At 49.1% G+C, this 13704-nt stretch overlaps 3 protein-coding genes across 3 annotated transcripts; all 3 read left to right on the forward strand.

Annotated features, from left to right (window-relative positions):
• Positions 1-7665: 7665 nt before the first annotated feature.
• On the forward strand, positions 7666-8928 carry MGL_3211 (uncharacterized protein; the record flags this gene model as incomplete). The annotated part of the gene is made up of 1 exon (XM_001729615.1): positions 7666-8928. The coding sequence occupies one exon, from the start codon at positions 7666-7668 to the stop codon at positions 8926-8928; it is 1263 nt and encodes a 420-aa protein (XP_001729667.1).
• Positions 8929-9307: 379 nt separating this feature from the next.
• Positions 9308-10213, forward strand: MGL_3212 (uncharacterized protein; the record flags this gene model as incomplete). The annotated part of the gene is made up of 1 exon (XM_001729616.1): positions 9308-10213. One exon carries the CDS (start codon positions 9308-9310, stop codon positions 10211-10213), a length of 906 nt encoding a protein of 301 aa, XP_001729668.1.
• A 259-nt stretch (positions 10214-10472) lies between these two features.
• MGL_3213 (uncharacterized protein) lies at positions 10473-13334 on the forward strand (the record flags this gene model as incomplete). Its single annotated transcript, XM_001729617.1, has 1 exon — positions 10473-13334. The coding sequence occupies one exon, from the start codon at positions 10473-10475 to the stop codon at positions 13332-13334; it is 2862 nt and encodes a 953-aa protein (XP_001729669.1).
• Between the last annotated feature and the right edge of the window lie 370 nt (positions 13335-13704).

Consider the following 13704-nt stretch of genomic DNA (forward strand, 5'->3'; position numbering starts at 1 on the left):
TTACCATTAACATCTGCTTCACTTAGACCAAGTAAGGTGACATAGTTTCATACACGCATTGGATTTTATCTGCCTTGAGACGAACATTACCGTACGATAGCTGACACTTGACTTATTGTTTATCGGATCGTTGAATTAGATTTTTTGTAACCAGTATTAAAGCATGTCAAGGTGTGGAATGACTCCTTTCAAAGTTTGCCTCACTAGAGGTATGTGGAAATTATCATTTCATATTTACCCGAAGATACACGTACCGTGCTTTTTGCTGGTATGTCTACAGACATAGTGTATCCACGTGAAATAGTCCATGCATGGGTACTCGATTAAAAATTACATTGTGACACAGTAATGGACTGGCATGATCGCTGCATTTCGTCGTAAACCTGATTGAAACGGTCGTGTAGAGCATGACTACATGTAACTTTGGTGACATGTGCTCGTACCAACAAACTCCACAACCAAATTTTTTTCACCTAGTGACGTGTCTGTGCATTGGTTGCTTGATGCACGGCAAAGCCCGCCGATGAGGTCCTTGCACCACATGCTCATGCAAGTAAGGCGTCAGTTTAAAACAAAGCTAAATGTACAATTTGTAGTTAATTTTCCATCCAATCATATGTTGTTATTTGAGGAAATTATCCGCCGGCTGTGACGTGATTTGATGCGCTTTAATTGCAACGTGCTGCGTTGCATAAATCGCGTGCTGTATTGTGTATGACTATTGCGTAGACGTTTGGTCCAAGCTTTCTTTGACTGCATGTCGTTTGAATGGACATTGGCACTTTGATTGACACAGCTTTCAGCAATCAATGGGTACTCGCCGATGTCTATTTTTTATTTTGCTGGATTGCGTTACTGCGTTAAGATTCTTTCCTTCTTTTATTTGCCTTGCTCGGTAATTTTTGTGACTCGATCGATTGATTTGCATCATTCTCTTCTTTATCGAGCAACCCTCTAGCGTGCCTTGCCACCGCCGATCTTTTCTGATCGACAAATTGTGTCATTTACGCATAGCTTTGTACTTTGTTGCTCCCTTTAACCTGCAATTCTTAGCAGAGCGGTCGTCGGTATTTTTGAGACATCCGTATCATAAGCATGGATATATCAAGACGACCATTCCGAGGGCGTGGCAAAACTCGCGGCCGGCGGGTTTTTGCTGACCGAGCTCCGTTCTGTGGAAGCGAAGATCAGTCTTCCTGGATTGCAGATGATTTTTGCGCACGCTGCGGTGCAGCCACGCAGCACGGTAAGCTCTATTGTTCCAATCAATGCCGAAATGAGGACTTGACTTCCGGCTCTCTTGCAGGCAATGACCTACGCGGCGGAAATATTCACTCTGACTCATTCGGTAAACTTAGGTACCCAATGACCCTCTCTCCTCATTTGACCTCTTCAACTGTGAATACTGTTGCAACGAAGAAAAAGTTTCCATCTGTGAATTTCGGTCAAGAAGAGTCAGCGTCGTCCTCATCGAGCGAGTCTGAACCCAGTGACATAAACCTTGTTCGCGGGCGTAAGTCCCCGGGTTCGATTAGTTCGGACCCATCAGATCTGGTCGAAACGGACTTCACTTCTCCCTCACCTTGGAGAACTGGCATAGATCCTTCAGAAGGATCTGATGACATCTCTGATCTCGACGAGTCAGAGTTGCAGCTTCCACCCTCTGTTATGTACCCACGCTGGCCTGGCTCGCATGCGTCTGCTTCTAAGCCCATCAAGATGCAGTCTGGCTCTTGTACACCAAAAGCACGTCGATCTTGGACTTCGCCTGCTTTTTTTCCACATCTCACACCCGAGTCACAGTCATGTAAAGCCCCGATTTCGTTCTCGCGCTTACCTTGTTCAACAAACTTACCGCCTCATACTTCATGCCCCAAGATATCAACTCCTCAATTCGCACAACACAGTGCCCGGAAGGGTGGTAACGACTGCTACCCGCAAGATGAAAACGCTCAACATCGCCGTTCGAGTCCTGCCTCGCGGTTTTTTTCCTCTGCGAAGCCAAGCTTTGTTTCTATCAGACCTTTGTCCCACGATTATACCAAATCCGACTCAACTTTGGCGGGTCTGGATCACAGTGTACCCAAAGTGTCTCTAGAAGTACTCTCACGACAGAGCACGAATACTCCGGCTGTCAAGTCTGCTTGTGAGAGCGAAACACAGAATTCGCCGTGCATGGAGGCCATGGACTCATGTGACGAAGATGAGGTGCCTGTTCGCGGCAGGTCGCGCATTCGTGCGGGTCAGGCATGCCGTCCAAGCGTCCGATCTTCCTCGCGCACATCATCTGAGCCATTGCTGTTCCTTCATCTAGGAACCCGTTCTCGTTCAACGTATGGAGCACGAGCAAAATGACTTGGCTCTTGAGAACCTCGACAGGTTCCGGTGAGGTCTATACCCGGATACTCAATGTGAAATCCCAAAAGCTCGCTTTGTCAGGGCGTCGTTCGCAGCAGAACTATATCATGATACGTATCTGTTTTCTTGACGAAAGCAAACTCATTAGCGTATATAGACTTTTTGACGTTATACCCCGGGTTGAACGAGTCATTTGATTGTTATGTTTGTGACACAAATTCATTCGTCTGATGCATGGTTGATGAGGGATAGTGAGAGACTCCTTTTTCATTATTCTGGTGGCGGTCCCCGCGACTAATTAGTTTAGATAAAGTCTAGCATTATGGTAGTAGTGGCACATGCCCACCTATTGATTCATATACGTTTGACTTGATAACATAGATTTCCATGCTTAATACGATTAGAACCTAAATATATTTCGAAACTGGGGATGTGGGCAAACTATGATGGGCGAAGACTCGCTTATGGTTCCAATCTCTTACCTCACAAAGTTGGGAGTACCCCCTTGCTTTAGAGCTCATTCATTTATTGGGACTATTGTTATTGTTGCACATGAAGGTGCGAGCAATACCGCCCTGCTTTGTAGCTGCACATGACAAACAATGGAAATATTCTAAATTATATACCGGATCTATTAGTACATGGATTCGACTTACGTGCGCACATTCACGCGGTTCTATGGGTGTACCTTTGGAGGTACTTCATGTTAGCCTTTGGCAATTATCGACACATCTAAAACGATGCTTGGGTGATAGCAACAAATGGCCTGGTATATAAGTCAATCTGTTCAGGACATGAGAAACTTGAGGATAAATAGTGAATACTTGAGATCGTCTTGATTATTGTAATTCTGGCATAGCTACGCTTTGTGCCAACTATACTTGACACTAGTTCAATCTGGTTTCAAGAAGCCCTTGTAGAACATACTGCAGCAACGTATTTCGCTTGACGGTTCAATTCTGGACAGGAAAAGGGACATTGTATTCCACGTATGGGGAAAGAAATGCTTGCACATATGTCGGTAAAGGATGTAAAGTTGGGTACAACCCATCGTGATAGGAATACTGCCACAAGTATTCGGCACGAAATCGCAAGCAATGTAGAGCCATCACACAGGCCGAAATAAACCATGCAGCGGTGCAGATTGCCAGCCATGGCGATCCACTATATTGCGAGATTCCTCTAAGCCATGTGTTGTACTTTGACGTACAGCTAGCGTTCGTTGGTCGTGTGTCTTTGACGTCATGCTCTATGCCTGTGACAAGAGAACCTAGTCGTTGCCGGATGTTGTCCAATCGTTGGGCATACACAGCATCTTCGAAACTTACTTTTTCCAGACGTAGGCCGAGCGACCAATTTTCTGACGCGTCGCTTTCTTGTGATGCGAGTCGATTGTCAGATATCCTGTTTGATTTTATTAATTGTACCATTTGCCGAATCATATCGTCGCCTTGCTTGCTATCATCCGCCACCGGCTTTACCAGCGCCTGTTTCAATTGATGGATTGATTCTTGCAGTTCGTCCTGTATGGTACCTTGCTCTTGTTCATTCGAGCCAGTCGATCCTGGTGCTTGCGCATCTGACTGATAATTTGAATGCATGCTATTCGTATCCTCGTTTAGCACGAGTTCCTCCGATTTTGAATTTGCAGTGATGTGGCCTATGCCGGAAAGGCTTGCATGAAGCTGGTATGATGGACCCCGCGGGGTTGTTTGCTTTGCGGTGTACACGGATGACTCCATCGGGTACATCGATGAACCATGTTGATATTCTTGTGGTGGAGAATACGGTGGAGATGTTGTGAAGCTCACGCTAGTCCGTGTACTTGTACGAGTTGGGGATGCAATGTCACTCTCATGAAGAGATTCATCTCGCTGCGGCGATACCGAAGAGTCCGGAATTTGTGGTGACTTGAGCTCACGAGATTCCATTTCAGCGAGTAGTTTGTATCCACTTGACCATCTTTTGGCATAGCGATCACGATCGTCTTCTTCCTTTGCACGCGCTTTGGCTTCCTCTTCTGAGATTCTATGATATATTTCCATGATGCTTGGACGTTGGACATTATGCCGATGTACGGGCCGCACCGGCTCCATCATTCGTACTTTTTACTCGCGAATGCAATAAACGAGCCTTGGCGGCGCTTGTGTCGGCTTTAATGTGTGATGCTCAGTGTATGTCACTATTCGTTGTTGATGTTGGCAGGTGTCCTTCAACAACTGTTGACACAGCACTTGTTTTCGACCGGGTCAGTGAAGCCAAATATTCTCCATTCCCAGGTTCGACTCCACGCAGGCGTATTTTGCACTAACACTTACGATCGACGAACATGGATTCATTTCTTGCTGGATTGATTGCGCGATTGAAAACATGCCGACAGTGCAGTTGATCATTTCAACTTACGGTATTTGGACAAAAAGTGACCAGCTATGCTAATAATCGCATCTCGTTCTGCATTTGCGAATTTCTACAGTCTAAGGCTATGTTGTTTCCGTGAAATCGTTCGTTCGATGCCAATGATAGACTGTAGCATGAAATGATCCCCTGGCATATAGTAAACCTGTGATGCGAAGTTGTCTAAGGCTGGAAGCGGCAAAAACAAAAACAAATGTATCCACTCAATTTGCCTATTTATGTTTTTATGCTCTGCTTTATCGCACAAACGAGTGTTGCCATAGTTTGTGTCATGTCTATACAAGCGTGGGTGTCTTGCTTGTTGTAAGTTTATCCATATGTGCATCCATAAAATGGATGCTAGAGAGTTGAACGTTTGTGTGTACGGTTGTGTTATCGGATAGATGTATACGATTATACTATATGCGCCTTGGTACTAATTTCACGTATTTGAGTTCAAATTGGGGCAAATTATGCGGAGGCCACGAAAAAATGACCTCAAGTATCGCTAGTTCCCGCGTACGCAACAGCGTGCTTCACACCATGAGCGTATCAAGTAGACAGGACGCCCACTCCCACAACCATAAAATTGACACTTTGAAAGTGCATACATGGAGCAGTGACACAATGACTACATGGAGAACAGTGAATGAACCGACACACTGAAGGCATATAAACACGACCCACACAGGGGCTTGCATGTACGCGCTGAAGACATTTATAGGAAGTGAGAAAAGTAGAAAAAAATTGAATGGAATTTAGGGTTCAAGAGGTAGCAAGAATGAGGACGCATGAGAAAAGATTGCCTTAAGGAGTACACTGATCAGTGGAAAGCATCAAGACGGCTATGATTAAACTACCGGAGTATGAGAAATAAGAGATCATCCAAGTTCATATGATTCATATAAAATTACTGTCAGTCCCCGACAGTAGCCTGGTCCTGTAGGATAACGGTTAGTCCGAAGGTTTCTGACCTGGAGGGGTTCTGAATTCCTTAAGCCGCGGTTCGACTCCGCGCAGGACCTACTTATTGTCAAATTTTTGCTGCATCCTCTTTTTCAGGAAATTTTAGTAACTAATCGGCATAATGGCGTTCGGGGATTCGTAACAACCAGTTACATAAGCCCAATTTCGAGTGCATGACCCAGTGTGAATCCCTCATGGAACGGGTCAAGAGTGTCCTTAATACAAGGGATAGTGTTACGTTGATTGCTGAATTTGCGAACGGTATCAAACGTGTTGGTACGTATTCTGAATGCAAGACCGAATGTGTAGGTACCGGCACCCGTACGTCATGTCACATTGTTGTATTCGATTTTAATCACTCACAAAGCGTAGCGCTATATTTGATAGAACACGTTTGTTTGAAAAAAGTAATAGGTTTTACATATCGGGAATACAATTCCTTACGTGTCTTCGGCTTCAATGCAAACAGCATCACACCATTTTTTTCACATTTTATCAGTCCGGTTGGTAGGACATGATCATCACGATTTAGTAAGAAACAAAAGGTATAGGCATATGCTAGATTTGGATGAACAAGTCCACTCAGATGCGAATCTTAAATATATCAATATGCATTTCCCTCTTGTCTGAAGGTGACTACTGACGAGCACTGGAATTATTGAATGAAATGATTCATATTGCGGTCCCATGGGCAGGCTGCAATGACCCAGGACATTATAATTCACAAGATACGAACTTCATAACACGCTCTATCCCCGACAATGCACACCTACAAGGACCAAGCCAACAGCTGCAATAATCAAAGACGGGCATATGCAAATTCGCGTACGCACGAATCCATAGGTACGAGGAGAGGGAACATGTGAAGACATCAGCGCCTTTTCGATCAAGGATATATATGCCAGTAACAAAATTGACACATCGACGTCCCCATAAAGTAAGGTCAAATTAAAATAGTTACTAATTCATTTATTTTGATTCTGGCGATAATCCGACCGGAACGAAATAGGCCTGCGATCTGAGTAGGCATTAATAGGTCGAAACCCCTTGCGGTCGTTGATGCACACTCGTGTCGAAATGTTGGTACACAAAGTATGCAAATAGACGCATGAGTCAACTCGTAGCAACATTATAGAAGGATGCCTGGTCCCCCATACACAATGTTCCGGTGAGTACGGCTGATATTGAGGGTTGTATCGAAAGGCAGGTTAAAGACATAACTACACTACGTTCACATAGAATGGGAAACAAAATTAACTGAAAGCACACAAGGAGCCGAGCAACTCAGTCATTCCTATGCAGAAGATCAAATGCGAAAAAAAATACCATCGTTTAGAGACAACCTGCAAAGTCCACCAGTACTACAGCCATAGTCCAGCGACGTCTTCCATGCGTCAATTGAATAGACATTAGTATGGCAACAGCTTATGTGACGAAGGGCACACGCAATGGAACGGATGCGTGCGTTCCCTTTCATTCTCCGTTGGGTAGATTGCATCCGGTGCGGATCGCTTGGCACAGTGTGCATGCCAACCCCATGGGCTATGCAAACATGCGCTTTGCGACCGGAATTGTTGACAGATTCTTACACAGGCTTGACACAGAACAGACTTTGAATGGAAGGGCATGCATGCAAGGAGGATGAGATGCACGTATGACTAAGCAAAGAGGCAGTGAATCCACAGCGGAGGCGCCGCAAAAGGCAGTGTAGTGGAGGAAAGTACTAGGTTATTTGGCTGCATCTCCATGCCAGGGTTAGTGCGCGACATATGGATGAAGGTGAGGATTAGGAAGCAAATGGGTTTGCGCATTTGCAACGACAACGCCTTCGGTAACTATCGTGTTCTTGCTGGGCGACAGTTAGAATCGGCACTTGACTTTAAATCGTATCGATAACCCTGGTGCTGAAGCGGCATCCCGCACACCGTTTTCCGAACCGACCGCCCCATGGCAAGTTACTCTACGCCACAGGGACCTGTAGCGCCGGCCGCTCCTCACTTGGAAGCGCAGGCGATGCGAATCCCCAAAAGCGTTTCTGATCAGGCTATGCAGGAGGATCGCTACTATGGCCATCGCCAAGTCTCAGAAGCCATTGAACGTATGATCATGGCACTCTTCTCTTGTTCACATGATTCAATGGCAGCGACAATGGATGTGCAAAAAACATCCAAGGGCACGGCCCCACGCCTATCACATTTTGTGGCGTATGCGTTGTATCGAACACGTCTCCCCATGGCGGTGGTGTATTTTGCTCTTCTGTTGCTGAAGCGACTCAAAACGCAGTACCCAGTGGCCCGCGGGTCATCAGGCCACCGCCTTTTTATTTCAGCTTTTATGCTCGCCAGCAAAATGCTCTGTGATGATGCGTACAACAACAAGAGCTGGGTCATTGTGAGCCAGAATCTGTTTTCGCTGCATGAAGTCAACCAGATGGAACGCGAATTATTCATGTACCTGGACCTTGACTTGCGTGCGTCGCCAGAAGAGCTTGCTTCATTTGCATCAGAATTGGAGATGTATGGCACGCCCCACGTGACGCTCGAAGACCTCAAGCGCACTCGACTGTCGTCGTCGACGTTGACATCATCACCAACGATCTCAAGCTCTGTGTCACAGTCGCCAGGCAGCAAGTCGGTTGGTACACCTACATCTGCACCACGTCGAAAGGTGCATCGTCGCTGTCTCAGTTTGCGGCCCGACTACTGGACGCACACCAACTCAAATTTCATGCCTACAGCGCGTCACTATCGCTCAGAAAGTAACGAATGGAGCGCGAGTGGCATGCAGCGTCTTTCGCGCTCATGCGCACGCGCTTCGCTGCCATCCCAGCGCTCAGTACCGTCGATTCCCACAGTGACTGCACCAGGAATACACCATACATCGTCGTCCTCGTCGACGTATGCACCAAGACTTGATTCGAGTTTTTCTCCATCTATGCCTTGGTCGACATTCTACTCAACTGCAAATGCGTCAACCATGTCCATTACAACGCCGAATTCGATGGGATCAAGTTTGCGTCCCACGCCGTCAACATCACTCTCTGAATTATCACTCAACAGCCCCAATGCCAGTATGTACAGCACGATGCCAGCGTCTATGTATGGTCACCATGGCTGGGACCATGCCAAACACGTGCCTGCATATGAAGTCAATGAGTCGTTTCGCATGCAGCCGCTCGCTCAAATGATGCAGCAACGCGACGCCATCTAGATACCTCTCGTTCTATTCACACTTTTCTTTTGATATTGTCAGCAGGCTCTTTTGTAAAATAGTAAGGTACATCGAAACATGGTTATGATGCGTTAAATGAGCGCGTAGATTATATGGAGGTAGTATACTTGGAACGGAACGCGTGTAGAGGTCGGCTGCGTCAAAATGCAGGTCCGGACTCACGTGATGGCTGATCGTAGTTGGTCGGTCTGCTACACGTTGTTCAACTTCGGGTGCGTGAGTGAGTGGGTCTGTGCATGTCTTTGTGCGTGGAAACAAAGTGACACAAAGAAAGGAACAAAGCACGTCTCGTAAAGATGTCGAGTGAAAGCGAACAGACCGTGATATAATGTTAGCCTTATGCGACTGATTTGCATGTATGCGCAATACGAAGGCTCTCGAGCCGCTCGATGTGGACGACCACGTAGAGAAGGTCTCGGTCGTCTCCAGCAGTGTGCCCACGTCAGGATGGAGCGCTCGGGGGCATATTCATGCCAAAGTGACACGGCATGCTTCAAGTCCTGTGACTACTGATTTGTCAGACTCAATCGATACTGACAACACATGGCCTGCTCAAGAGGTTGCAAGCGTGTCGCATCAGCCTGGCAGTGCATGGCGCATTCAGACACCAGCCCTCCGACGTTCGGTGCTAGGGCTATATGCTCCAATGAGTCGTTCTCAACTGTCGAAGTACATGATTCCTGGCGCGATTTTGGCCGTCCTGTGCGGAGGAGTCCCTATAAGTATGACGTACGTGCTGGGTCGTGCGTTTTCCGCGCTTGGCCAGTACGTGCCAGAGCCCGATGCATCGGCGTCTCTTCTAGACAAGATGCGCAACGATGCACTAGGCCTCCTAGGGCTTGCCATCGCTGCACTTGTGCTTCGAAGTCTTGACACGTACGCTTGGCTGCTTCTCGGAGAGAACGGTGCACAAGCGTGGCGAGAGTGGATGCTGAGTGCCATTGTCGAGAAAGAGGTAAGCTGGTTTGAGCTTGGCATGGGTCTTGAGTCTGGCACGGGAGCAGCGGGACTTATGGCTTTGTATGCGAGCGACACGGATGATGTACGGCTTGCTATGGGTATCCACGTAGGTGGGATCCTTCGGCACATTTCGACTGTGCTTGTAGCCACCGGTTTCGCATTGTCGCGTCACTGGGCGCTGACGCTGGTGATTTATGCAACGTTGCCTGCTGTGATTTTCATCATGGTTGTTGGTGATAGGATGGCTGCCCCGCTTGAAGCCGCAACTCGGTGCCGTGCGCGTGAATTATCGACATTGGCATGAAAAGTGCATGAGTGCGATACGCACTATCAAGGCATGTACATGGGAAGCTGGACAACTCGCATCACTTGCGGCATGCGCAAGGCAGTATCGCCGTGTGCACATGCGTTGGACTGCAGTCCTTGGAACCCGGTTGGGGCTAGGATCGGCCTTGAGTCTGCTTACCTTTGTTCAAGGCTTCGGATATGGCAGCTGGTTGGTCCAGCATGGCCGTGCAGATGCGGCTGTCGTTCTCAGCACGTTTCTTGCATGTCTTGTTGCCATGAGCCAGCTCCAGACGATTCTGCAGCGCGCGGTAGCATTGGAGCGCGGGATCGGTGCTGCCAAACGCCTTACGCGTCTGCGAGCCAGTCATGTCATATCGCCGACAACCGTGTCATCAGCCCTTGTGTCCTCCTTTTGTTCTGCATATGAAACAGATTCGATGCCGTCGGTGCGTGGGTCCATGCTTGTCAAGAATGTATGGATGACATATCCAACACGGCCACAGGTACCTGTTCTTTGTCGTGTCGACATGACGTTTCCTGCCGGCGAGCATACCTATGTCATTGGAGCGAGTGGCTCAGGAAAAAGTACTGTGGCTGCACTTCTGGCACGACTGTATGATCCTTTGGCTGGGAGCGTGAGTCTGGATGACTTTGATGTACGTACATGGCCATTAGGCATGTTCCGTGAGCACGTGTTGTGTGTGCGACAAGAACCACTCATCCTGGAGCGCAGTATGCGCGAAAACCTTGACCCCAAGTCGTGTATGCCACAAGCGATGCTTGATGCAGTCTGCAGTGCGATGCGTCTCAACGATCTTGTGAACACGCTGCCAGCAGGTCTTGACACAGTGCTGGGTACACGGGGTATCGAGCTGAGTGGTGGCCAGAAGCAGCGGATCGCCTTAGCACGGGCTTTACTGATCAATCCGACTGTGCTGGTTCTCGACGAAGTCACGTCGGCACTAGATCGGGCCGCGGCCGTTGCTGTGCATACGGTAATTCGTGCTTGGCGGCAAGGCCTTACGACGGTGTTTATTACGCACGACCTTTCATTGATTGGCGCGGGTGATCGTGTGTATGTGATGGCAGATGGCCGCGTTAAGGAACAAGGCACGTTGGGCACGCTCCGCTGTGCGATGGCGGATGCGACAGCGGCAGTTCAACATTACGATGCGTCACCGCCGGCCTACCCAGGGCTAGAAACGGACCCAGTGTCACCAGTGACATCGACAGACCCAGTTGGTGCAGGCCAAGGTACAATGGACGATGTCTCTCACCAGGTGACGGAGACTGCGACAGCCACAACTACGGTCATGTCGCTCACAAGACGGGCGTCACAGATACTCAACTTTGATGCACAGATGGCGGCGTTGTGTACAGGTGCAACGAGTGTCGGTCAGCCGCCATCCATCGCCTGCGCACTTTTGTGGCTTTGGCGCACCATCCCTTCCCGCACAGCCCTCTGTGCGGGGGTACTGGTATGTGTGATGTCTGGTGCGACCGTGCCTGCGTTTTCGCTGTGCTTGACACAAATCCTGATGGCAATTGCGCATACAAGTCCTGTATCCATCAGTGCGATGATAGGTGCCACGGCGTGTGTTGCGGTGGCTGATGGCGTACTCAAAGGAGCGCGACATGCAGGCATGGACATGCTAGCGATCGCATGGGTTGAGCGACTTCGTGTGCACGTGGCGCATGCGCTTCTTGCGCAAGATTGTGCATTTTACGACGATGCATGTCATGCGCCTAGCACGCTGACCAACACAGTCGTTAAGGAGGCAGATGATGCACGCTTGTTTGTTAGTGAGCTTCTCGGGCAGGGTGCTGTGGTGATGGCCATGGGTCTTGGGACGCTGGTGTGGGCGATGGTTCGTGGTTGGCAACTCACGCTGTGTGCTTGTGCGCTCCTGCTCGTGGGTTTGGGGGTCCTGAGTGTGCACGGAGCGTGGCTTGCAAGGTGCGAGCAAATGGCCATGCACGCACGGACGTGCTCGGCAGAACGAGTGTTTGACTACGCATCAAATCAAAGAGCAGCTCGAGCGATGGCTCTCGATACACCAATGTACCAGGACGCCATCGCTGCCGGCAATCGTGCATATGTTGCGGGTATGCGTACCGCTAGAGCTGTGGCGTGTGGCGCAGGGATTGCTGATGCTTTGATGTACTCGGCGGAGGCTGTGCTATACGCGGTCGGTGCCGTACTTCTAGTCCATCGGACATACGACCTGCAACGGGTTCTGGACGTGCTGAGCCCGCTTGTCTTTACCATGTCGTATGCGGCCAGCGCAGCGGCTGTGATGCCAGCGGCGGGACAGTGTATGCCAGCGTTAGGTCAGATCCATAAGCTGTCCGATTTGCGCACCGACACGGCAAGTGACAAGCAAGGTCACCGGGATGTGCCGGACTTGAGCGGACGCCTAGAATTCGAGCATGTTTCGTTTGCATATGGAATGCATGGGAATGCGCCACTTCATGATGTCTCTTTCACGATCGAACCTGGCGAAAAAGTTGCTCTAGTCGGACGCTCAGGCTGTGGCAAGTCAACAGTGCTTGCCCTAGCGCAACGGTTGTATGAACCGGCTCATGGCCACGTGGTCCTGAATGAACAGGGTGTGACAGCAGCAGATGTGGATTCTCAACAACTACGGCGGCACCTGGCCGTGGTATCGCAGCATGCGACGCTGTTTGCTGGCACCATCAAGGAGAATGTGCTGGCTGGCTCTGCTGATATAACTGATGCTGAGCTCGTGCGTGCAGCATGTGCAGCATGTGTGCACGAGTTTATCGCAGGGCTACCAGAACAGTATGCGACGCGACTAGGTACAATCGCTACGTTTAGTGGTGGACAGATGCAGCGGATAGAATGGGCGCGCGCATTCGCCCGGAAGCGTGCGAAGATCTGGCTGTTGGATGAGCCGACATCAGCGTTGGACCAGGCCACTAGAGATCATGTACTATCGAATCTCTCGCAGCTGACTGGGACTACGGCTATGATTGTGACACATGATGTACAAGTGATGCAGCGGTGTGATCGAATTCTTTTGCTTGATGGAGGCCGTATTGTTGCTAGTGGTCCGTGGCATGCCTTGTGCATGCAACCAACACTACAGCACGTGTTGCTGGAATCGGACCCATAGGCGGTGAACAGGCTGAACTGGAACTTCGAAGCAAGGGGGTAAGGATGAAAAAGCGCCGTAAGTTCTGCGGTCCATGCACTAGAGGCGTGTCGGCCGTCCAAGTGTGTTGTTGTGCGCGAGGGTGCCCTTCTCCTTTCACACAACAGGCCTTCACTACCATACCGGCCGATAGCGGCATATGTACAAATATCACTCATACAAACATGCAGATTTGCGAACTTAGCACTATTATCTCACTCGCACCTCTTTCACCACGCACAGCCAGCCAATATACCACCTCCTCCCGTCTACTTTGAGCGCCACTACCACCCGAGCTTCACCACCAAATGCTCAGCTTCATTGCTTCTTGACTCTCTTCCCTACATGACAG

The sequence above is a fragment of the Malassezia globosa genome (genome assembly GCF_000181695.2).
Source record: "Malassezia globosa CBS 7966 chromosome Unknown mgl_sf_8.1, whole genome shotgun sequence".
Classification (NCBI taxonomy): Eukaryota; Fungi; Basidiomycota; class Malasseziomycetes; order Malasseziales; family Malasseziaceae; genus Malassezia; species Malassezia globosa.